The sequence below is a fragment of the Urocampus carinirostris genome, chromosome 16 (assembly GCF_059441175.1).
Source record: "Urocampus carinirostris isolate Australia breed hairy pipefish chromosome 16, RoL_Ucar_1.0, whole genome shotgun sequence".
Taxonomy (NCBI): domain Eukaryota; kingdom Metazoa; phylum Chordata; class Actinopteri; order Syngnathiformes; family Syngnathidae; genus Urocampus; species Urocampus carinirostris.
Genome location: NC_142364.1, coordinates 36,517,215 through 36,544,563, shown reverse-complemented (window position 1 = coordinate 36,544,563; position 27,349 = coordinate 36,517,215). Strand labels below are relative to the sequence as shown.

The 27,349-nt window shown below is 38.2% G+C and overlaps 1 protein-coding gene across 2 annotated transcripts in view; it reads left to right on the top strand.

Annotated features, from left to right (window-relative positions):
- Positions 1-27,349, top strand: part of ythdc2 (YTH domain containing 2) — an 81,706-nt gene that overhangs the window by 1,943 nt on the left and 52,414 nt on the right. Inside the window, exons 2-11 of one of the 2 annotated variants that reach the window (XM_088355559.1) lie at positions 16,816-16,978; positions 17,073-17,163; positions 17,851-18,047; positions 19,996-20,198; positions 22,449-22,615; positions 23,527-23,629; positions 23,728-23,890; positions 24,813-24,920; positions 24,990-25,072; positions 26,395-26,527. In XM_088355559.1, the coding sequence (XP_088211685.1) occupies positions 16,822-16,978; positions 17,073-17,163; positions 17,851-18,047; positions 19,996-20,198; positions 22,449-22,615; positions 23,527-23,629; positions 23,728-23,890; positions 24,813-24,920; positions 24,990-25,072; positions 26,395-26,527 (1,405 nt within the window). In that variant the 5' untranslated portion in view covers positions 16,816-16,821. Of the gene's footprint in view, positions 1-16,815; positions 16,979-17,072; positions 17,164-17,850; positions 18,048-19,995; positions 20,199-22,448; positions 22,616-23,526; positions 23,630-23,727; positions 23,891-24,812; positions 24,921-24,989; positions 25,073-26,394; positions 26,528-27,349 lie in introns of those variants that run through there. The other variant, XM_088355560.1, reaches the window with a different exon arrangement.

The following is a 27,349-nucleotide window of genomic DNA, read 5'->3' as shown; positions in this document are numbered from 1 at the left end:
CTGCTTTGCATTAGTTGCAAGACTTGCGACTTAATATTGATCCACATATAAGGCGCACTGTATTATAAGGCGCATGTTCAGCTTTTGAAAAAAATTAAGACTTTAAGGTGTGCCTTATAGTGCGGAAAATACGGTAAATATTTTTATCATTCAACTGCTGTCTTTCTTAATGCCGGTCTGAGTACAATTTTGTGACCAACAGTACAGTATTACTACAAATCAGGGTCCTGTGTCAGAGCTGGTTAAGATAATCACGTTGATCGAGGGGGATTTTAGGTTGAGACCTTTGAGGGTTGCTGACCACCCAGAGTGCCTGGCTGTGATATATATATATATATATATATATATATATAGACACACACACTGTGGCTTTGCGAAACTATTTGTCTCCCCTTGAACTTGTTTACCTTTAGCCACATTTCAGACTTCAAACATAAAGATATGCAACTGTAGTTTCTTGTGAAGCATCAACAATAAGTGGGACACAATAATGAAGTGGAACACACTTTATTGGATATTTAAAACTTTTTTAACAAATAAAAAACGAAAAAGTGGGTGTGCAGAATTATTCAGCCCCTTTACTTTCAGTGCAGCAAACTCTGTCCAGAAGTTCAGTGAGGATGAATGATTCAATGTTGATCTAAATGACTAACGATGATAAATGGAATCCACATGTGTGTAATCAAGTCTCTATATAAATGCACCTGCACCTTATGGAGTCCGCAAAAGACCTGAAATTGGGACGGAGATTTGTCTTCCATCAAGAAAATGATCCAAAAGATAAAGCAAAAGTTACAATGGACTGGTTCATCAAAAACATATCAGGTGTTAGAATGGCCAAGTCAAAGTCCAGACCTCAATCCAATTGAGAATCTGTGGAACGAACTGAAAACTGCTGCTTACAAACGCTTTCCATCCAACCTCACTTGGCTCGAGCTGTTTTGCAAGGAAGAATGGGCAAAAATATCAGTTTCTCGATGTGGAAAACTGACAGAGACAAACCCCATGTGACTTGCAGCTGTAATCGCAGCAAAGGGTGGCGCTACAAAGTATTAACTCAATGGGGCTGAATAATTTTGCACACCCACTTTTTAATTTTTTTTATTTGTTAAAAAAGTTTAAAATATCCAATAAAGTGTGTTCCATTTCATGATTGTGTCCCACTTATTGTTGATGCTTCACAAGAAATCAGTTTTATATCTTTGTTTGAATTCTCAAATGTGGCATAAGCACACAAAGTTCAAGGCGTCCATAGTCAAGTCAAGTCACTTTTATTTGTATAGCCTTTAATCACAAAGAGTCTCAAACGGCTGCACAGTTATTACACAGACTATTTTTCAGACTATTATTACATCATCCCCTGATCTGGAACCAACATGAGGGCAATGAAAAACTCAAAAAATCTCAACATGAGGAAAATGAAGAAACCTTGAGAAGGGACCGCACATGTGGCATCCCCCTTTCGGGATTACCTGACAGCAAAGGATGTTGCAATCACAAATAATCCAGAGATATTGTCCACGAAAAGTATAGGTTATTCATATGCTATAGAGTAGAAGTGTGTTTTAAGCTTAGATTTAAAGATTTCCACTGAGGTTGCAGATCGGATCTCAGGGGGGAGAGCATTCCACAGCACCGGTGCCCGGATGGAGAGCGCTCTCGAACCAGCGGAACACTCCTTGGCTCTTGGGATCACCAGAAGACCGGCGCTCTCAGAACGAAGGTTTCGGACCGGAACATAGGGGGAAATCACATCTGAAAGATATGAGGGAGCAAGTCCATGTATTATTTTGTCTAATACTAAGAGAACCTTGAAATCACATCTAAGGCTAACTGGGAGCCAATGCAGGTTAGCCAAAATCGGTGTGATGTGATCGGACTTTTTTGTCCTAGTTAAAAGCCTTGCTGCGGCATTTTGTACCAGCTGAAGACTCTTGATTCTGGACTTCGGGAGACCGTAGAGTAGTGCATTACAGTAATCGAGACGGGAGGTAACAAACGCGTGAATTATGATCCCTGCATCCGACTGAGACAGTATAGGACGAATTTTAGCAATGTTGCAAAGATGGAAGAAAGCGGTTCTAGTAATTTTCTTCACATGTGTTTGAAAGGACAGATCGGGGTCAAATCATGATTTCAACCTAGATTTCTAACTGAGTCACTCTGTGTGATGTGACATTTGTCAATGTTCACAGCAGTTTTTGAGAATAAGTCACGGCATTTAGATGGACCGATAACTAAAATTTCGGTCTTTTCAGAGTTAAGACCCAAGAAATTGAGTGACATCCACTCTTTTATCTCAGTGAGGCAGGCCTCTAAATTTCCACAATTTAGTGGCAGATTCCTCCAACGGATGATATAGTTGAGTGTCATCTGGGGAGCATTGGAAACTGATATTATACTTGCAAATAATATCACCTAATGGAAGCATGTAAATGCTGAAAAGAAGGGGGCCAAGCACTGAACCCTGCGGAAGTGTGTGTGTGTGTGTGTGTGTTTGTGTGTGAAGTAAATAAAGTACTACTAACAAAAAACGTTTTGGAACCCACTTTGTACCATTTATAACATAAAGACGTTTAGCATTAAATTTAGTGACTAAAACCTATTATTTTGCTTTGCCTATGAAAAGAAAAAAACACTTTTGGAAGACTGCAAAAATACTACTACAGTAATAATAATAATAATAATAATAATAATAACTTTATAATACAAAAATACTTGAGCAAAAATTCTACTACTGAAATATTATAATATAACAGAAATGCTACAAAAAAATCCAAAACAAAGTTACCATACACATACTAAACAAAAACCTATCATGGAATTACTAGAAAAAATACTACTGTAGAAATACTACATAATTAAAGTACAGTAAAACTATACAAATACTTCAGAAATACTGAAAAAAATCTTGACTACAGAAATTATACAAAAATACCACTAAAATCCAACTCGATTAATACTTCAAAAATACTACAAATATTATATTATGGAAATATTACAAACATACAACTGCAGAAAGACCACAAAATAAAAAATAAAATGGCAATACTACAATATTTCACAATTATGAGTACAGAAATAGTACAAAAATGCAAATATAGTAATATAACAAAAATACTACAGATATACGACAAAAAATTCTACGATGGAAATTGTACAAAAATAATATTGCAGAAAAACTTAAAAAATACCATAAAAATACGACTACATTTAAACTGCAGGAAATATGACACAACTAGATAATGAAAGCGGTGCTATGAATCAAACGTAATAAACCATTTTGGGGCAGTAGAATTATTTCGACATTGTGTTGTTCATGTTCTTGGTTTTTTTACTTAAAAAAAACATGGGTGTGTTTATTGTTTAGGTAGTTCATACGAAAATCGCTAAAACTTTATCCACATAGGTCTACTATATTTTATAAAGTAAATGAAAGCCTTTCTCTTTTACGTGGCATATAAAATATGCTGTTTTACTTCACAAAGGGAACCCAATAGGGGTTTAAACACAGCCATTGTTCACTTTCTAATTTTCCAACCAACTGGGATGTCTTGTGTCCAGGCTTTACTTGTTTTGTGTGGGGATACCAAACCTTTTCACATTATTCAGATTTACTAGTCTTAAGTAAAACATTCTCACAACATAACAATACAGTGATGGTGGAGTGGATTTTGAACAACAATTAACTGCAAAATACTAAAAGAAGACAATCACATTTGGTAAATGTCCCTGAATGCATCACTAGCGCACCATTGTGCTTGCCAATCTGCGGACTTGTAAGCAGCCTCACAAAACAGCAGGCTCACGCCAATTCAACAAAATGAGTCTCACATTGAAGGAGGGAAATGCTAATGACAAAAAGAAAATTGCTCTCACTTGTAACCAGGGTTGGGTAGGGTTACTTTAACTGGATTACTTTCAATTACTTTTGGATTACTCCAATATCAAATATGCTAATAAAAGACAAAAGAAACTAAATATGAATAAAATTACAAAATTTTGTGCAGGCTTGGGGAGTAAACGGAATACATGGAACGGCAAAAATGATGTTGGCAAGCTGTTTTGATTTTTTTTTTTTTTTTCTGTCGCATTTTATGTTAGTTTTGCCGGAGATCAAAGAGATCAAAGCCAGGAGAGAAAGCTTACCACGTGTTGTGAGTCATAATGTTATTCATATTTAGTTTATTTTGTCTTTTATTAGCATATTTGGTATTGGAGTAATCCATAAGTAATTGAAAGTAATCCAGTTAAAGTAACCCTACCCAACCCTGCTTGTAACACAGTGCGACAAACATGCAGTGGAGGATAAGTTTGCCGTCTTTACAATCGTCCTAACTTAATACGGACGTTTCTACGAAGAGCGCACCTTTTCTTTCTTTTTTTACCGAACTCTCAGTGATTTAAATCATGATAGATACAATTTGTCTATTGGCGCGATTATGTATATGTCAAAATTCTATTACGGTAAATAAAATTGTAATCAAGTCAAGTCAAGTCATTTTTATTTGTATAGCCCTAAATCACGAAGAGTCTCAAAGGGCTTCACAGATTGTTACACTATATTACACAAACTATTTTCAACCGACAAGAGGAGTAGGTTATTCGTATGCAATGGAGTAGAAGTGAGTTTTAATCCTTTAATCCTTCCCTATGTTCCGGTCCGGAGCCTTCGCTCTGAAAATGCTGGTCTACTAGTGATCCCAAGAGCCAAGGAGAACACCGCAAGTTCGAGAGCGTTCTCCATTCGGGCGCAGATGTTGTGGAATGCTCTTCCCCCTGAGATTCGATCTGCAAACTCAGTGGAACTGTTTAAATCAAGGCTTAAAACATACTTCTATTCTATAGTTTATGAATGACCTATATTTCATGTTTACATTATCTGTGTATTAATTGTTATTGCAACATCCATTGCAGCCTGGCCAACCTGGAAGGGGTTTACCTCATGTGCGGTCCCTTCTCAAGGTTTCTTCATTTTCCTTGCCCTTTTAGATCAAGGGATGATGTAATAATAGTCTGTGGTTTGCAATGATCTGTGGTCTGTACAACCCTTTAAGACTTCTTTTGTTTAAGGGCTATACAAATAAACTTGACTAAATATACCTTTTGATTTGATCACGTCTTTTTCTGTAACTATAATGGAATACTATCACATTTTTTGGTATCCTAATTACGTAGCACTGTTACATGTATTCCGTTACTCCCAAAGCATGCTTTCAATATCAGGCTAGAAAAAGTCAGATAGTGTCTGAATTTTATAAAAAAATAATCCCAAATAAAATAGACAAATTCAGCCAAGTTCATTGGCTTGTGCATTATGGCAGTGTTTTTTTTAACCTTTTTTTTCATTAAAAAAGTCTCAGGGCGTACAGTCCATCAAAAATGTTTAAAAATTAATCCTCTGCACTAGTGTTTTGTTGTTGTGCTTTTTTAGCTTAAATTATTACATTGCTTAACTGTACGGTATAGGTTTTTAAAAAATCTTTTGTGGCTACTGTGGCTCAGGAGCTAGGTAATACAGGTTATTATTCATTTTAGTCTATAATTTTTCTTTCACTTTGGAATTTTTGTTTTTTAGAAACGTGACAAAAATCATACCAACATAACAAAAATAATACTTAAAATGAACAAACTGCTTTACTTGTTTCGATTTACATATGCGGAGGAGAGGAAACTCGTAAATGTCATCGGCTTTATAATTTCTTTCCAACTATTTATTTGTTTCATCCAGACGTGAAGTTGTTTGTGATGATCATTGCACTGTAGAACGGAAGGAGCCAAGTTAGCTTCTGAAGGAGATACATTTCAAAGGAAATGCAGGATATTACGTTTTGTCTTAATGCAAATACTTCATTGTTGGAGCATTTTCAAAAGGAGTATGGCGGTTTCTCTTTTTTTGTCTTCTTTAAAACCTCAAGCCATTTGTGAAGCTTTATGGCCAACGCGACCGTTTATAGCCTCTTGCGCGTTGACGTCCTGTGCTCTTTCGTAATACTGTATTGTACATACGCTCTCGGTTTCAAAAGATTTTACTTGAACGAAGGGGAAGGAGACAAAGTTAGATTACAGTCAACCTGTATACATATGGGATGCTTTTCCGTTTCTATCCCGCGACTTTTTTTTGCAACGTGTATGAAATGTCGACGTGGCAGCCGCAAGCATTTAGTTCCCTACTTGGAAAAAAGAAGACGAGGAGATCCAAAGAGCTGAACTGTAAATGTATGAAATATGTAGCACGCTTGTGATTGTTACAAAACAGTGGTTTGAAGGTTCCGGGTGGTGTAGAAATTCCCTATAGTTGATGTGGGGTAATTTATTTCGACACGTTTTTTTGAAGGTATTTGGGATTTAAGCGCGGTTTCCTCTTAAGTTACAAAAGTGATGTGCTACCAGCACAATACTTTAACACATTCCCCTCAATTTAATGAAGGGGGCACTGCTTTGTTTTTTGTTTTTTTCAAAGCATCAAACTTGTTGAGGCACTTGTTCAAAGGAAATAAAAGTTGTACATCCCAAACAAAGTATCAGCCAGAGAAATGTTTTTTTTACTACTCTGTCTTTTTCTTCTTTTTTTTTATAAATGATAAAACAATCAATTGAAATACATCAGTAAAATTACATGCACGGTTTTTATATTATTTGATGTATTATTGTCATTTTTCTGCGCAACGTTTAACATTTAATAAAAACAAAGGGCTCAGTGGAAGGTTGGACTTCCATTGTTGAAGACTTCTCTCCCTGTTCTTGCAAGTTCAAAATTCATTGATGTTTTCTCTTTGTATTTTAAGAGTCTACTAAAGTTTAAACTTATCATTTTTAGATAAAATAAAATTAAGTATGTTTCCCTATACTACCTCATGAGCCTATTGCAATCTGCTGCGACCTACTGATATGGATGCATGTTAGTTACTTGGCCGATGACTGGAAAAAAAAATCACATACTGAACAATGGCATACATTTTTGCAAAGATATTATTGCATACCTGCCAAGTACTACGGTTTTGCCGTAATGAGTACGGTTTTCTTGAACCCACTACGGTTTTACTGTTGGGTCACAAAAACTACGTCTAAACTAAGTCTTCGGTGCTGTCCGTACACTTTGGATTACTTTCTATCATATCGTTATGGGTTTTAACGCACAAAAATGCGTTTATCCGGGGAATCAACTCCTTGCCCTGAAGAATTCTCGCGCAGGCGTGATGAGGGGGGTGTTATGCCGAGAATTGCATCCCCTGTCGCGGGAGCGCGCACACGTCACTCCTGTTGCTACAACCACTTTTACCTCGTTTTATCTCACTTTTACATCACTTTTCGGGTATGTAAGGGCGAACATATATCCAAGACCACTTCGTCTTGCATTTGTTGGGAATGTAATACATCTTAAACCATTTCTTCTTTGTATTTGTTGTGAACGTAATCGAACGGTAATGCACACCGTATATAAACCACTTTTGAGCAGGTAACGTGTTTATTTTGCCTTTTCCGACTCAAATCGCTCGTATTTAAACTGTTATGCACGCTACCATAAAGCTGATTATGCTGAAACGAAGTGTCAAACCAGGATAAGCGGTGTAGCTAATGAGATGGGAACTGTCAAACCATCAACAGATAAACGGGAGACGAACGTGTTTGATTTCTTCTCATAGTCAAACGAAGACGTAACACGTCGATAATTGTATTTTGTGTTTGACTTGAATAAACAGATCATCGTGTGCCTAATATTGTCACAGCAACGGTGTCATTTTTTTTTCTAGTACAAATGATCCATTGTCAACCTAACAAATGTAAACAATGCTGGTGGGAGGGACCAGCCTGGCTGCAACAGCCTGGCTGCCGAGAAAGGCACCCCCCATCTATCTCTGGCTATGAAGGTCACAGGTCCATTAAATTTACCCTGATTACTCGTGGTGGGCTCATATCTTCACAGTGAAAAGCACACCTCACTGGATGCAACTAAACCTGTTTTAGGAGTGGGTGCATTTTTGGTCACATAAAACCCCTAAAGCAAGAATTATAATGTTGATTAATCAGGGAGAAATCATGTATATCTTTAAATGGTCCAATCATTTTTACTTAAATTATTTTATGAAATTAAAAGGGACATTTTATACGAGAAAAAAACATGTGATTGTCTTAGTTAAAAGACTGCAAATAGGCAAGGAAGAAATAAGCAGTTTGAGAATAGTAATGTTTATTTGAAGGAATAAACTATGTAAACTCTTTTCTGAAGGAACCAAAACGCAAACTTGAACACGAAAAAAAAGCATCAGATGTCGCTATCAGGTAGATATCCACACATCAATAGAATAGACGTTGGGAAACATGGTATGCAACGAGATTGGACATGGCACTCCAGGGTAAAACATGTAATAATGACCTCAGAGAGAAAAAAAAGACAAAAGACTATTGAGATAAATAGGCAAAAAAAATTAACATCAAATAAGTAGGCTTAGGAACAATTAAAAAAATATCTGCAATATAAAATGCAAAATTTGTACATGTAATGTAATAAGTGCAAAAGTATTTTAACCCTGATGTTGCAGATCTCATATCCGGAGAAAAACAGATGTCACTGTCTACAAAACATATACATATATATTATCAAATCTATGTCATTAAATAAAGTTACCCATAATACAAACAGCCTATCCTCTGATATACTTTATCCAGCTTTTCTTGAATGACCTGGAATGTTAATTGACAGTTTCCAGGTACATTTTGGGAAGTTCAGTTATATATGTGCAACAAAGCATTTTTCATGTAATACTGTAGAGCTGTATGCTAAAGTTTTGCCTTTTGGAATATAAAATGATGACTGATTTAACAATAACAGGAAGTAGTCAACAAAGCACTCCAAAGGAGGGTCAAGAATGACTACACAATAATGAAATGTCCACACCCTGGTCGAAACCTTTGCTGACACATAACACAACAAATAACAGTCAAGTCAAGTCACATTTATTTATGACGCCCTTAATCACAAAAATGTCTGAAAGGACTGCACAGGATTACAGTGACACAATTACCTGATCTTAAACCAACATGCGGGCAAGGAACAACTCAAAACCTCAGCGTGAGGAAAAAGAGAAACCTTGAGAAGGGACCTCACAAGTGGTGATCCCCCTTCCAGGATGACCAGGGTGAATTACATTTAGCATTACAGTACACAAACATAGTAAACACTTTGTAACATGTTGAAAAGTTTTCCGGAAAGTGCATGACAGCAGCGAGAAAACACATAACATTGGAGAAAATACCAAGGCTATGGGTTGTGGGTCAAGAGTAAAAAAGCTAGCACACTGATTTAAACCATTCATTATACACAGTGACCTGGAATAATAGCTACAGTTTCATTTTTGGATATTGTAAAAAAGACACTCACCTGATTCTTGAAGTAGATAAGTTGCTATATCTAGTCTCAACTTGTTGACTTCACTTTTTGTGGTTTTGATGGTGATATCTTCTCCTTTTAATACCTTCTCTGCAAACTAAAGAGTTTGATTAGTATTTTAGGAATTAAAAGTAAATACACAACCCATGAAAATAGCAAGATCCATGTTATTACATAACCAATTTGATATTGCATATTTTTTTCATGAGCATCTTGATGGTCAGAGGGCATCCTTATAAAATCCCAATTTAGGTACATGTCATGAACATCCTAAATCACATGACAACAGGCCCACAGGTAAACATTTAATTTAAATACTGTTCATGACTTTGAGGTTGTCCTCATTGTGTAAATGACATACTTTGTACTCACTTTTAAGGCTAAGACACCACAAGATGTGCCATCCCTCTGGACTTTATGTTTGACGCTAGCCCAGCGTGACACATTACAGTTGTTTCTCCTCATAAATGCCCTTAGATATGAAAACAATTTTGGGTCATAAATATTGTTCAATAATTTTTTTCACAGTAAGCATAATCACTTTCTGTCCGACGTTATAGTGCCAATATTGTGCCAACTGTATGTCAGAAAATATCTCGTGAACAAATGTACCTTGTTTGCCTCCAGGGACCTCTTAATGTTAATTTCTGTTTCACTCATTGGATCCAAAAAAAGTGCCTTTTCTCTCATGTGGGTAGATGACCTTTTGTTTGTTTGCGTTAAATAAAGCAAAGCACCCAAGAACTCCCTCCCTGATTAATCAACATTGTAATTCTTGCTTTAGGGGTTTTATGTGACCAAAAATGCACCCACTCTTAAAACAGGTTTAGTTGCATCCAGTGAGGTGTGCTTTTCCCTGTGAAGATATGGACCCACCACTAGTAACCGGGGTAAATTTCATGGACCTGTGACCTTCATAGCCAGAGATAGATGGGGGGTGCATTTCTCGGCAGCCAGGCTGTTGTAGCCAGGCTGGTCCCTCGCACCAGCATTGTTTACATTTGTTAGGTTGACAATGGATCATTTGTACTAGAAAAAAAAATGACACCGTTGCTGTGACAATATTAGGCACACGATGATCTGTTTATTCAAGTGAAACACAAAATACAATTATCGACGTGTTACGTCTTCGTTTGACTATGAGAAGAAATCAAACACGTTTGTCTCCTGTTTATCTGTTGATGGTTTGACAGTTCCCATCTCATTAGCTACACCGCTTATCCTGGTTTGACACTTCGTTTCAGCATAATCAGCTTTATGGTAGCGTGCATAACAGTTTAAATACGAGCGATTTGAGTCGGAAAAGGCAAAATAAACACGTTACCTGCTCAAAAGTGGTTTATATACGGTGTGCATTACCGTTCGATTACGTTCACAACAAATACAAAGAAGAAATGGTTTAAGTTGTATTACATTCCCAACAAATGCAAGACGAAGTGGTCTTGGATATATGTTCGCCCTTACATACCCGAAAAGTGATGTAAAAGTGAGATAAAACGAGGTAAAAGTGGTTGTAGCAACAGGAGTGACGTGTGCGCGCTCCCGCGACAGGGGATGCAATTCTCGGCATAACATCCCCTCATCACGCCTGCGCGAGAATTCTTCAGGGCAAGGAGTTGATACCCCGGATAAACGCATTTTTGTGCGTTAAAACCCATAACTATATGATCGAAAGTAATCCAAAGTGTACGGACAGCACTGAAGACTTAGTTTAGACGTAGTTTTTGTGACCCAACAGTAAAACCGTAGTGGGTTCAAGAAAACCGTACTCATTACGGCAAAACCGTAGTACTTGGCAGGTATGCAATAATATCTTTGCAAAAATGTATGCCATTGTTCAGTATGTGATTTTTTTTTCCAGTCATCGGCCAAGTAACTAACATGCATCCATATCAGTAGGTCGCAGCAGATTGCAATAGGCTCATGAGGTAGTATAGGGAAACATATTTAATTTTATTTTATCTAAAAATGATAAGTTTAAACTTTAGTAGAGTCTTAAAATACAAAGAGAAAACATCAATGAATTTTGAACTTGCAAGAACAGGGAGAGAAGTCTTCAACAATGGAAGTCCAACCTTCCACTGAGCCCTTTGTTTTTATTAAATGTTAAACGTTGCGCAGAAAAATGACAATAATACATCAAATAATATAAAAACCTTGGATGTAATTTTACTGATGTATTTCAATTGATTGTTTTATCATTTATTTAAAAAAAAAGAAGAAAAAGACAGAGTAGTAAAAAAACATTTCTCTGGCTGATACTTTGTTTGGGATGTACAACTTTTATTTCCTTTGAACAAGTGCCTCAACAAGTTTGATGCTTTGAAAAAAACAAAAAAGGTCGGAAAAGGCAAAATAAACACGTTACCTGCTCAAAAGTGGTTTATATACGGTGTGCATTACCGTTCGATTACGTTCACAACAAATACAAAGAAGAAATGGTTTAAGTTGTATTACATTCCCAACAAATGCAAGACGAAGTGGTCTTGGATATACAGCATGTTCGCCCTTACATACCCGAAAAGTGATGTAAAAGTGAGATAAAACGAGGTAAAAGTGGCTGTAGCAACAGGAGTGACGTGTGCGCGCTCCCGCGACAGGGGATGCAATTCTCAGTGGGGATGCAATTCTCGGCATAACAGGGGCCCTATCCTGGATGCAGTGCCGCCGGAGCTAAGGCTAAGCGGCCAGCGGCGCTATAAGTCTTCTCTAACGTCTGTAATCATGGTAAATGTTAACTCTATACCAAATAAGACAGACGAACTGGCTGTGCTGGTGAAAAACATCAAAGCGTACAGGGAGTGCAGTTTGCTGTGTGTTACGGAAACGTGGCTCACGTCTAGCATCTCGGACGCTAACCTGGAGCAACCGGTAGCTACCGGTGTTGTGCCCAAATCCGACTCCTGTGCAGATTCTTCCCCCCCCTCGCGTGAACGCGCATTCTGCTGCGCTTCCAACAAAAGCGATCGTATTCTATATAAAACGCTTATTAAAACAATAAAGCGAGCTAATTATAACAATTGGGAGATCCTAGTCTATATAACGCGTTTATTTAAACAATAAAGCGCGATCGTATTCTACAAATTGCGTTTGTTAACGCGGATGCAAAAGTCACCAATGTCAATGTAGGCTTCCGACAAAAGCGATCGTATTCTATATAATACGCTTTTAAAAAAAAATAAAGTGAGCTAATTATAACAATTGGGAGATCCTAGTCTATATAACGCGTTTATTTAAACAATAAAGTGCGATCGTATTCTACAAAATGCGTTTGTTAACGCGGATAAAAAATTCACCAACGTCAATGTACGCTATGATTTCCGCAATCACAACTAATTGTACACAAATAATATTTATTTGATTTACTATAATATCCGTATGTAATGTCTTTTTTATTGTGAATGAAACCCTGGTTGCATTGGATCCCGCGGTGTAAACAAATTGTTGTTGTTTTTTTTCATTTAAAATCGGACTACCCTGTCTATACTGTTTGCAAAATAAGACACGCTTTATACCTTATTATGCTCTTTGGTTTTGAGATCCAACTACAGAGGAATACCTCCACTTTGCGATGTGTTACTGAATAGGTGTTCGACCAATCTAGTTCGTTTTTATTACTACTATTAATAATAATAATAGTAGTATTATGAGAAACGTCTGAAAGTTTTCAAATTCACTGTGCTGACATATTGATGCCACAGAAGTTTACTCTACAAGTTACAAGTCTGTATCTCCAACAGAGTCTGTTTTAGCAGGGGGGGGGGATTTGGGCAGGCAAGATGTAGTGGGTTGCCTGCCCAAATCCTCCCCCCCCTGCTAAAACAGACTCTGTTGGAGATACAGACTTGTAACTTCTAGGGTAACCTTCTGTGGCATCTTGCCTGCCCAAATCCTCCCCCCCCTGCTAACTCCTGAATAAAATCTCCAAATGACCCCAAATTCACTGTTCTGACTTATTAATGCCACAGAAGGTTACTCTAGAAGTTACAAGTGTGTATCTCTAACAGAGTCTGTTTTAGCAGGGGGGGAGGATTTGGGCAGGCATTTTAATGCTGTTTGCATTAAATAGACAATTTATTGACTATAAAGTTGTTATATTGTACTTGGAATCTTTGAACCAATCCTTGTAATTTTTTAGAAAACTTCAAAAAAAAATTGTGTTAGCAGGTCAGATTTGACCTGTTATTCAAATCAGCCTGAAATTACTTTCAAATTAGTTACCTTTCAACATGTTTTCACCTCAGAGTTAACTTAAGATGTATTCATATCTATTGAAATATTTCACAAATTAAAATATGTTTGGCGCAATAGGTAAGGCGTGGGTCGCGATGAGAATAATATCACAGGTACAACACTTAACTGGGCCAGGACTACGTTTCGCGGATGAATATATGTCACGCATCACCCCTGTGCGTAAAAGGTGTACTGTATTATAATATTCTTTTGCATGGCATATAATACAAAATCACTATTTTTATCACTTCACTTTTGGAAATGTTATCAGTGGATTTTAAGACATCTTATTATAAAACGAGTGGTACATAGAAAAACAAAATAGTTTACGCACATTACTTTAAATGGTAAGGGGTTGATGCGTGACATATTCAGCATTAAAACTAGATTTACCCATTTTTAAATGCTTATTTTTTTGTACTTTCTATATTGCTTGTTATGTCCTCATAATAAAACCACGCACATCAAAACTATGGCACTTGGTTACTTTTACATTTAATGCACAAAAAAAAGGCAAACGAACAATAGGGCTTGGCCAAAACGGTTGCTTGGAAGAGCAAAGAATGTTGATAAAAATTGTAGCAAAACAGAAGTGTCTCAAACCGTAATTTTCACAGCCCTTTTCCACATTCCTCTATAAATCTTCTTTTTAAAAGGGCCCAGCTCCAATCATGGCCTTGTTGCAAATGGAGGCAATTGGGCCATTATCAGCAGCTGGAATTGATGAGAACAAAAACACAACGACAGGCAAAATGCCTGCCCAAATCCTCCCCCCCCTGCTAAAACAGACTCTGTTGGAGATACAGACTTGTAACTTCTAGGGTAACCTTCTGTGGCATTAATAAGTCAGCACAGTGAATTTGGGGTCACTTGGAGTTTTTATTCAGGAGTTAGCAGGGGGGGGGAGGATTTTGCCTGCCCAAATCCCCCCCCCCTGCTAAAACAGACTCTTAGAGATACAGACTTGTAACTTCTAGGGTAACCTTCTGTGGCATTAATAGATAGATAGATAGATAGATAGATAGATACTTTATTCATCCCCGAAGGGAAATTCACTTTTCCAGCAGCATCCCTAAGCTGAGAACAATCGAAAATAACTGAGAACAATCGAAAATAACACGGGAGCTGCTGGAGTGGCTGCCATTCGTGACGGCGCCGGAGAAACGATTCAATTTGAATCATGTACAAACAAACAAACAATTGAATCATGTACAAGAAACGATTCAATCTGAATCATGTACAAACAAACAAACAATTGAATCATGTACAACAAACAAACAAAATATTTATGTTTCAATAAGTGGAGTGTTAATAAAATGGGGGGAAAATAATTTCTGATACTGATATAACCAGGTAAAACTAATTTTAAGTTACCTGACCTGTCCAAATGAATGTTGTGCCATCTCACCTTTCCCACTCTCTCTGCTCGCTCCTGAAACTTTATCAAATAGTCCAAAATTTTACCTCATCTTCTCCGCTCACCTCGTCGTCCTCTTTTCCTTCCACTTCGCACTACAGAGACTTTTTAGCTGAGCCGTCTCTTATGACACCATCCCCTGATCTAGACCAAACTAATGCAAGCAAAAATGCAATGGCAAAGCAAAGCCACTGAGGAGCTAAACGATATTATTCTCATTTACAACAATTATTTCAAAAGGACAGTGTGTATTATTTAATAAGTCAGCACAGTGAATTTGGGGTCACTTGGAGTTTTTTTCCAGGAGTTAGCAGGGGGGGGGGGATTTTGCCTGCCCAAATCCCCCCCCCCCCTGCTAAAACAGACTCTGTTAGAGATACAGACTTGTAACTTCTAGAGTAACCTTCTGTGGCATTAATAAGTCAGCACAGTGAATTTGGGGTCTCTTGGAGGTTTTTTTCAGGAGTTAGCAGGGGGGGAAGGATTTGGGCAGGCAAAATCCTCCCCCCCTGCTAACTCCTGAATAAAAACTCCAAGTGACCCCAAATTCAATTTGAAAACTTTCAGACGTTTCTCATAATACTACTATTATTATTATTAATAGTGGTAATAAAAACGAACTAGATTGGTCGAACACCTATTCAGTAACACATCGCAAAGTGGAGGTATTCCTCTGTAGTTGGATCCCAAAACCAAAGAGCATAATAAGGTTTAAAGCGTGTCTTATTTTGCAAACAGTATAGACAGGGAAGTCCGATTTTAAATGAAAAAAAACAACAACAATTTGTTTACACCGCGGGATCCAATGCAACCAGGGTTTCATTCACAATAAAAAAGACATTACATACGGATATTATAGTAAATCAAATAAATATTATTTGTGTACAATTAGTTGTGATTGCGGAAATCATAGCGTACATTGACGTTGGTGAATTTTTTATCCGCGTTAACAAACGCATTTTGTAGAATACGATCGCACTTTATTGTTTAAATAAACGCGTTATATAGACTAGGATCTCCCAATTGTTATAATTAGCTTGCTTTATTTTTTTAAAAAGCGTATTATATAGAATACGATCGCTTTTGTTGGAAGCGTACATTGACATTGGTGACTTTTGCATCCGCGTTAACAAACGCAATTTGTAGAATACGATCGCGCTTTATTGTTTAAATAAACGCGTTATATAGACTAGGATCTCCCAATTGTTATAATTAGCTCGCTTTATTGTTTTAATAAGCGTTTTATATAGAATACGATCGCTTTTGTTGGAAGCGCAGCAGAATAGCAGAATGCGCGTTCACGCGAGGGGAGGAGGAATCTGCACAGGAGTCGGATTTGGGCACAACACCGGAGCTAACCTCTCCGATTCCCGGTTTAGCGTGTAACGTCATCCACTCCGCTAAACGGAACTCCGGAAAACGAAAAATCTCCATCGGCATACATCGCAGGTCATTGACTATGCAATTTATTCAAAATTGTTATTATTTCATATCGAGACTGATCAAAATCAATTATATAACTATTAACTCACAAATATATTGGAATATCTCGAATAAAAAGTTTCCAAATTAAACTGAAAACCAACACTGAATAATATTTCTTCAATGATAAAAAAATAAATGTTTAGTTTCTTATTGTATCAAATATTGAAAAGAAAAGAAAACTATGAGGGTTTTCTATGACATTGTTATATTAAATACATTATTGAGCTTTAGAGAACTTTCTTTCGATTAACACCAATAGATAATCTGTGAGCCTAATGCTGTTTTGCAGTGCACCATGTCTCGTTCAAATTCAACCACGCTAAACCAAGCCAAGACCAAAAAAGCACCAAAGTCCTCTACCAAAAATTGCTTCAAAGACATTCACATCGACGAAGCAGTCAAGATTTCAATTAACTTGTCTTTGGAGCGATTCCGTTATACCGATCAGAGAGGTAAGTTAAAATTATTTTTCCGTAAAGCAAATTTACACATTACAATATGAGCATCACTAAATGACAGCAAGTATTTTCTTCCATTAATTTCTAGAGTTGGACTTTCCCTCTAGCCTTTCTTCTAATGAGAGAGCCTTCATTCATCGTGCAGCACAAAGTTTGGGCTACATTTCTAAGAGCCAAGGGTAAAACTTCTAAATATATAGTTTGCATTAACCTTGACATACAGTGCATTGCAATAGTATCGCCCCCCAAAGAACATTTGGACATATTGCCATATTTCAGGGTTCAAACAGTTGGATATAAATAACTTAAAATACTTTCTAAAAATCAACAACATGTGACACACAATTGTGACTTACCCAAGGGTTGGTCCTTTATAGACATATATACATATGTATTATACAGACAATTTTCACTACAGTATAGAGTCAAGGGTCACACTGACAGACCCCGTTTTGGCTGTAAATCGCTAAATAATCACCTCATTAAGCATTCTAGTTCATTGTTTAGACACTTGTTAAGGAAAAGCCTCAAAACAAACTTGAAATACCCAGAAGCTCTAGCAAAGCACCTAGAGCAATTTGATTGTATAAGCGGTAGGAATGGGCGGAGCTATACACCGGAATGCCTAGGTTTTTTCGTGGTTAATAAAAAATTGTCGAAATAATTTGGTTCCATTTCACGATTGTCTCTCACATGTTGTTGATTCTTAATTTTTTTTCTTCTGTTTTTGAGCTTTAAGTTTGAAACCTGAAATGTGACAATGTGAAGAAAAGTTTATGGGGGGTGGGGTGGGCAATACTTTCCCTAGGCACCGTAATACTACAAATGAAGCTATGTACAAACAATAATGCAATGTTTGTTTTCAGGAAAGGATCAGATCGCTTTCTTACCATCCGGAAAAAGAATCTATTAGACAACTGTAGGGCTAGAATGTACCTCACATTGTCCCATAACTCTTCAGTTGACATACGTAGCCTTCTTCAGAAGTTTCCCACCGCCATTGCAGAACGTGAAGACCTTCAAGCAAGTGACAAAAGCAAACTCTCTGTCGCTACACAACCTGGTGCGCTTACATTTAAAACTTTCCTAGGTATAAACGCAAATTGGACGGCTTTCTTTGCTGTAGTCCAGGGGTGTCACTCATTTTCACCGAGGGCCACATCAGCATAATGGCTCTCCTCAACGGGCCTTATGCAGCTTAAATGTAACTAAATGTAATTGGTATGTAAAATTAAATGTAACTACTCCTTCATGTAGAGTAACGTTTTAATTAGTTAATTATTCAAGTTCTAAACATACCGTTGAAAACAAATTTGCAACTCATATATATTGTATATATATATAATCTGTTCAAAATAAATACAGTAATATCTCTAGCTACAAGAAATTCCAGATATGAGATGTTTTTCAAGCAAAAATTGTGCCCGATTTATAAGAGAAAATCTTAGTTACGAGAATTTCTAGACATTACCACTAGAGACCTGGGCTTTTAAATAATTTTATTATGATCTTATTTATCTTATTACTGTATTTGTATTTTCAATTACTACTTGGATCTGTTTTTAGTGATCAAGAAGATGTGTTTTGTAGCTATTTAGGGTTAACTTGGATGTTTTTGGGCCAGAACAAATTATTTGGTTTTCAAATATTACACACCAGGAAAATTTGCTTGAGATACGAGTATTTTTGGATACGAGCATTATCCGAGAACAAATTAATCTTATATATATACAGGTATCACTGTCAAATAAAATAACAAAATCTTCTTGCACAATTTTACGGGCATTTATTTCTCAATTCCCCTCTTTGACATCAATGTGGAAATGCTGTCTGCTAGTGGCACTTAGCCGTCACTTTGCAGATTTTGTAGTCAACGGCAGTTTTGGGTCAAAGCACTCTTTTCACCCCTTGGTGGTCTGTGTAGCCCTTTTAGACTCCTTGTGATTAAGGTTTATACAAATAAACATGACTGGAGTTGACCCTTCATTTTTAGAGTCTCTGACATTTACATTTCTCACAGATGATGTGGCGGGCCTCATTTGGCCTGCAGGCCATGAGTTTGACGCATGTGATATAGTCTTTGGCCCCTTATCAGTTACAGTAGTTCTTAAGTGTGTAATCAACAAAATTTAAAAGGTAATTCAATTTAATTGAATCGTCTTTATCGTCATTGATAACAACGTAGTAAAACATTGTATGCAACAAGATTAGACATAACACACCAAGGTAAACCTGTGATAAACACTTAAAAAAAATAAGTTAACACTCTCAAGATAAGTTTGTCGAATATATTTACAACGTAGTTCTCTGACACTGGCCTAAATTATGATAATGGTGCAATGAAGAAAGAGTGTATTGCAACAAAAATGCAATGAAATGTAGTGCAAAAGCGTTGATAGAACAAAAAATCCCAAATAAGTCACAAGATCTATATTTTTTTGCGCACTTGTTTTGGGTAGTGATGGCCCTGGGAAAGAATCTGTCCCTGAGTCTGTGCTTGTTTTTAGTGACCTGTAGCCACCTACCAGAGGCATAAAAAAATCCACTTATAATTATCTGGAATGAATACCCAAAATGGCCAATGAAGGCAAACAGTAATCCTTTGCTGTATCGTGGTTTATGAATCGCGGTTTTGCTACTTGGCAGACTTCTGTCCATTGTGTTCTGCATTCTTATGGGCTAAACATGATGTAAAAAAAAAAACCAACCACTTTAAATTACAGTCCTTTTTTGTTCAACAAATTGAGATTGGATTTGTTATTTATTTCAATGTATAATTAAGTATTTAATAAATACATAAATTAATAAATGTTTATACTTCGCGGGGTTTGACCATCGTGGAACTTTTTGGATCGTAACCCCATGCAAAAAGTGAGGGATCACTATTACATTTTTTTTTTGCTAACTCACTATTGCCAACAAGTAAAACATCACACACAAGACATGCAAACATTGTGCTTTTTTGGTCACAATTGGACACAGCTGTATAATATTGTCATGTCTTTCTTTAGACAACAGCTTTGACATGAATAGGCCAAGGGGATTCCTGGACAATGGTTTTTCTATGGTACCACCTAGAAGGAGGCCATCACCGTTGGACTGTTTCCGATGTGCGCTGCCTGTTTATAAGCATGAGGAAGAAATAGTCAGACTGATTAGAGACAACAGAGTGGTACTGATCGTTGGAGAAACAGGATCAGGAAAAACTACCCAGGTAATCGTGGTCGCAAAATCAATGGCAACACTAACCTGAAATTAACAGTAACAGAATAATTACTGCTTCGAGAGCTGCTACCTTATCGTGGTGGAGGGATTTGTGTGTCCCAATGATACTAGGAGTTACATTGTCTGGCGGTTTCAACCCCCTTGTGGGGTCAGCCATGACAAAGAGGTCTTAGGTGAGGAGCCAGACAAAGCGCAGCTCAATGACCCCTTATGATGATAAAATAATAATCACCTGATAACTCTTGCCTGGACTTGCGTCCTTAGCCCCCCTCTTGAGCCAGGCCTGGAGGTGGGGTTCGCTCATAAGAGCCTGGTGGCTGACCTTACACTCGTACGGTCCGGTTGGACTTATGCTGAAGGGATGACAATGGTCCTCCTTCCCATGGGCTCACCTGTTGGAGGGGCCAACCCGGTCGAGTGTGTCGAAAGCCAGGTGGCAGCCAAAGGAGGGGTCCTTGGCGCACCGATCCCAGGCTACAGAAGCTGGCTTTTGGGACCTGGAATGTCACATCTCTGCTGGTAAAGGAGCTCAAGCTGGTGTGTGAGGTTGAGAGGTTCCGACTAGATATAATCTGAATCACCTCCACACACAACCTCTGATACCAGTTCCCTGAAGAGGGATTGTACTCTCTTTCCATCTAGAGTTGCCTGTGGAAAGAGGCACAGAGCCTTTGTGGGCATAATAGTTGCCCCTCGGCTCAGCGCCTGTACCCCTGTAGACGAGTGCGTAGCAGTTTAGATTACCCACCCCTTTTGAAAACCTCAAGTGTGCTTGACGACGCTCCCCGTGGGTACTACCTTGTTTTGCTGGGGGTCCTCATCGCTCACTTGGGTAATGACAGCAAGACCTGGAGGGGTGTGATTGGCAGGAACGGCCCTCCTGAGCAAAACCTGAGTGATGTTTAGTTATCGGAATTCTGTGCCCATCACGGCTTGTAACGAAAACCATGTTTAAACATAATGGTGTCAACATGCGCACCTGGCACCAGGACACCTAGGCAACAGTTCGAACATCGACTTTGTAGTCATTTCATAGAATTTGCGGCCGCATCTTTTGGACACTCTGGTGAAGAGATGGGTGGAGTGTTCAATTGATCACCACCTGGTGGTGACTTGGCTCGAATGGTGGGAAAAGGTGCCCTGTCAGAGAGGGTTTAAAATCCCACATCCGGCAGAGCTTTGCCCATGTCCCGAGGGACATTGAGTCTGTGTGGACCATGTTTCGTGCCCCCATTGTAGAGGCGGCTGATCATAGCTGTGGTGGCAACTGTCAGACCCGTTGGTGGTCACCGACGGTAAGTGATGCTGTCAAGCTGAAGGAGTCTTATCAGGCCTGTCTGGCTTGTGGTACTCCGGAAGCTGCTGCCAGGTATTGGCTGGTCAAACGGAATGCAGCTTCGGCAGTCGCCAAGACATATTCTTGGGCATGGGAGGAAATTCTGTTCCACCATCCGCCGTCTAAAGAGGGATAGCGGTGTGCCATCAATACTGTGTATAGTGGAGGTGGAGAAATCCTGCTCAAAGTGGATGAGTTCAAGTATCTCGGGGTCTTGTTCACAAGCAGGGTAGGATGGAACACGAGATTGACAGACAAATAAGTGTAGCGTCTACCTCATATGAACCCTATACTGGTCTGTTGCGGTGAAGAAGGAGTTGAGCTGAAAAGAAAAACTAGATTCCCTGGTACCGTCAGCTGAATTGAGTTTCCTCCACCGGGTGGTGATAGGGTGAGAAGCTTGTTCATTAGGGAGGGACTCAGTGTAGAGCTGCTGCTCCTCTGCGTCAAGAGGAGCCAGCTGAGGTGGCTCGAAAACCTGATAAGGATGCCTCCTCAATGCTTCCCTCGGGAGGTGTTCTGGGCATGTCCCACCGTCAGGAGGCCCCAAGGACGACCCAGGACACCTTGGATAAACTATGTCTCCAGGCTGGCCTGGGAACGCCTTGGCATTCCATTGGATGAGCTGGATGATTTGGCTGGGGATAGGCACGTCAGGGCTTCCCAGCTGAGCCCTCCGGCTCCGTGACCCAACCCTGGATAAGTGTAAGATAATGGATGGATGGGGAAAATGGAAATTTAATCTTTTTACCCTTATTTAAATTTGTTTTAACAACTTCCCCTTTGATGAAATAAACACAAGTAGGGCTGGGTTTTGGGCCTGGGGTTTTCCGAAAAAGCATGTTGCCAGTGAAATTAAAAGAATAGTTTTGTCATTTATTGTGTAATATTATTTTTTGTCAGATTCCACAATTTCTCCTGGATGACTGTACCCAGAAAGGAGAGGGTTGTAGGATTTTTTGTACTCAGCCTCGACGCCTTGCTGCTGTTACTGTTGCTGAGAGAGTGGCAGCTGAGAGGGGAGAGACAATTGGCCACACCATCGGCTATCATATTAGACTAGAAAGCAGGTAAAACAAAGCACTTTCTCATTTATTATAATGTTTATTGGATAGAAAGAAAGGAAGACATTATCATTCATTCTGAAATACAAAGCACACCTGATTTAAAACCAGCTCATTCTAATCCATTTCTCTTATTTAAAATAAGTTCAGCAAAGAAATGTCTAGTGCAGAAAAGTAACAAATTATGGCGCGATTAAGACAATCGTTTGTGGATTGTTAATCTCAATCAACTAACGCAAAACTCGATATTAATTAAAAGTATACACGAGTGCGACAAAAGAAATGCTTGGAATCTTTCTAACAAGTAGTGTCGGCTTATATAAATAATTTCGTGCGCCTGGAAATGACTAACTATCAGGTGTATTATTCCTATCTGCCCTAAAATAGTGATGTCATATTAGGATGGTATTAGTCCTAACTGTCAGCTAAATAATTCTTGTGTACACGTCCTGAAGTATGACCTAATGTTGGCCAGTGTGATTTTTTTTTTTTAATTTCTTTATTTCTTTATTATGTAGTACAAAGTCTTGTATGCAAGGGATGGGAGAGCTTACGATCAGTCGCATGGCACAGCATATAAATACAGGCTGTTGTGATTTTACAAGCTTTACAAGAATTTTAGTCATTACAGTACATTTTTTTTGAATGATTTTGTCGCGCTCCTGTGTATATTTTGATGTCAATATAATTAATATTGACTGTTGCTCTTGTTGACTGAGATTGACGGCTGCGGAGCACAATGTGTTACTTTTCTGTACTTATCTCAAAACGTTTTAATGGACTATATAGTTAGTTTTCTGAGATCACCATATTTAATAAAGAATAGACCCATTTTAACAAAGAAAACAAGACTGATCAGATTCCTTTTTGTAGCATATGTAAAATTATGTATCTGTTGCTTGACTTTGACTCCTTAGAGTTTCCCCAAAGACTCTGCTGACTTTTTGTACCACTGGAGTTTTACTCAGGACACTCATGGTTGGAGATGCTCGTCTCGCATCTGTCACACATGTTATTGTGGTAAGCATTCACAATTCTCTGACTATATTTTTGAGGTTTCACTCATTTGTTATATGAATCAATCTGGTGTGCTAACCTCGTTAACTGTTCTTTCTAAGGACGAGGTGCATGAGCGCGATGGTCTTACTGACTTTTTGCTCACCAAGATGACTGACGTGCTCAAGGAAACCCCTGCAATTAAACTGATTCTCTCCAGTGCATCTCTGGATGTTGATTTGTTCCTCAAGTACTTTGGGGCTTGGTCCTGTCCTGTCATTTATTGTAAGTAATTTTGAACTTGAAACATCAAGGATTAACCTTTTTTTGTTAACCTTTAGTTGAATATTGGATTTTTAATATTCAACTGGAGTTTTAAGCTAATTGTTGGTTTGCTCCCATTATTAGAGTGACTGCTTCTGTCATACGGCATACCTGTAAATAGACTATCCAATAAGGCTTGATTCTAAAACCTTAATCCAGTTAGCACTAATCTATGAAGATAAATTTCAGTGCAAAAATTACTTGTACCTGAAACGACAAAGTATTTAGTTGTAGTTCGTAGTTAGTTAATTGTAGTGCCTATCTGCTTTGTTGGTTTCGTTCAAATCTCTTTATTTGGGTTTTTCTAAACAAATACCATTATGTATATATTTTTGTTCTTTTAAACAAACTCCATGAACGTAAAACACTGATTTTTGGGATCAATTGTGATCAGCAAGTTAAAAAAATTAATAAACCCTATCACCAATCCGATCACACTTACAAAAACAAATACATCAACTGATTTGACTGTCATTTTTACTCTGATTTGAAGATATGTGGCAATATTCTGCAGTACTTTGGCATTGTTTTGGATAGCCTATTGTACTACTCTGCATCTACTCTTCACCTTGTCAAGCCAGTTTGCCACACAGGGGGACAGTAATGCCAGTTTTCTAGACCAACAAAGAGTGACTCCTGCCATTTAAAGGCTATTCATCATACCAAAATCATTGCTATTGCTATGAGACACTGTGGGGTGGAGGAGGGCAAAAGGTTTTACCCTGTTTGTTTTTTAAATACAAACAAGCTTATTTTCACGTCCATGGCACCAAAAATGGATGACACACAACATATTTTCACATCTGTCGCACCAAATGAATCAAGCAGGAGACAACTGTTGTATTGCAAGAGTAAATTGACTTATTGTTTTACATTGTTTTAGTGAAAGGAAGACAGTTTGAAGTGAAACAACTTTTTCTTGAAGATATTTTGAGGTTTACTGGTTTTAATAGTAAAGAAGTGGCCAAACTCACAGACAATTCCCAGAGAAGTATTCATATTTCCTAATTCTATTATGGTGATGCTGCAATGTTAATCTCACACTGAATCTCATTGTCAGAGGAGACGACACACCTGCCATCCTCAGACATATTCGGAGGGAGTCATGAACTGAACACAAGATACACAACCATCAAGATACTGGTGATATGCTTGTTTACACACAGTAGTCTGCCAAGTTCTGTAGTTTAACAGTAATCAATACAAGATTTTTTATTTAAAACATGATTTGCAAGTCACTGTACACTGGTATGTTTATTTTTATTTCACACAATTTTCCAACTATATTGCACTTGGGTTTGTACATTAAATATTATTTTTTTGTTGAGTACAGTGGAATCTCTGTTCTCGACCATAATCCGTTCCAGAACCCTGTTCGAAAACCGATTTGTTCAATCACCAAAATCATTTTTCCCATTAAAAATAATGTAAATCGTTTTAATCTGTTCCAACACCCTGAATGTTTACCTTGAATGTTTAACGTAAACATAAAGCTAACCCAGGCTAATCGTACGTTCGCGTCATCGTAATCTTCCATACTAAAGATTACGCTAACATGAACGTGTAAAAATAAAAAATAAAAAGGATAAAGAAAATAATTATGAATAGGATTTCTTACCTTTGTGGTGGTCAGCAGAAGGCGCAGGTGGACGGTGGGCAGAGGGACTCTACATTCTAGTGCTTTCGCACAAATTATCTCTTTACTAGCATTATCTCCCGCTAACTGTTTTTCATTAATTAAAATCATCAAAAGTTTTTCAACCTCTTCCAAAACTTGCGGCCGTTGCTTGCTTATAGCACTCACTCCCTCAGACACATCACTAGATTTCACAGCCTCTTTATTCTTTAGTATCGTACTGATCGTAGATTTAGCCCTGCTGTATTCCCTAGCAAGATCAGACACTCGCACACCTCCTTCATATTTTGCTATTATTTCTTTCTTTAATGTAATAGTTGTACGCACTACTTTTCTTTTTTCACCTGTAGCAACTTTGCTGCTTGCACTGACTTTCTTCGGAGGCATAATTAGGGGCTTAAAACACTTCGTACACCTATATTAAAAGCGAAAGCAAAACAAAGCACGTCCGCACGCGATAACAGTTGGTCATGAACAGAGCGATCTACACCTGTACGCCGCTCAGCATCGCACCCTAGCGTGGGCACTCACGTATTACCGGCGTTCGAACTGCGGTTTTTTGACCGAACAGCAAAGCAAGGCTTTCTCGAAATTTTTGGTCGGACTCCAATTTGTTCCGAGGTTCCACTGTACATTTATACAATTTTGGGTTTCAATTTGTCAATTCTGCTCTGCGAGTAGCTGGCAACTAGTTCAGGGTGTCCCCTGCCCACTGCCCAAAGATAGGTGGTATGGGCTTCGCATCCCCGTGACCCTACTGAGGATAATCTGTGCAGATAATGGATGGATGAATTTGCCGATGTCTCTTTTCATGTGTCCTTTGCTACAGAATGAAGCTTCAGAGCAGTTGAAGCCATGGGTACAGAAAGAGATGGATGACTGTATAGCTAACGTTTTCATGATTGAAGACCCGAAATATACTGCTGAACTCTTCAATCTCTTAGTTAATGAAAATGTTAATGGTATGTATGACTGCTTTCTTGACAATCGAATGAATATTTGTTTTATGAAATTGTTTTCCCAGTTGTGTTGACCCCTCTATGGAATGGGCTAGTCTCAACGGTTTGCATATGTTTGTGTATGTAGATTTCCTATGTTTGAATTGTTTACACATACAGTTGGTAAAATATTTTGTGCACCACCTATTGTGCAAGTTCTCCCGCTTTAACAGATGAGATAATCATTTTACTGTTGGCATAGGTATACCTTAACCTTAAAAGAAAGAATGAAAAACACAAATTCAGGAAATCAGTATGTGGTCCCCTACAAAAAAAGAGCTTCTGTCTCTTTGATTAACAGTGTTTAACACACTTGTCCACAACCTCAAACGGTTACACAATAAAGCCAAGGTCACTAGAAAACATTGCGCTGCATGAGGCTAGGAAGACTTAATCTGTGATAGGCAACCATTTCGGTGTATGTAAACGGATCAACTGTCGGGGATATTATCAAAAAATGTAAGTCACACAAGACCATTAATAATCTCCCTCGATCTGGGTTTCACGAAAGATCTTGCTTTGTTGGATCAAAATGCTTGAAAGAATGGTGAGCACGAACCACATGGGTTGCCCTACTAAATGACCTGCAGAATGCTGGGAGAAAATGTAACAATCACGATTGTCAGCAACACTACGCCTTCAGGCACTCAGACCCTGCTGCTCCAGATGTGTTCTCCTGTTCAAACCAGTAAATGCTCAGGAACAACTGAAGTTGACTAGGGACCACTTGGCTGATCCAGAATAGGACTGGGAGAAAGTTCCATGGTCATATGAATCCAAAATAGA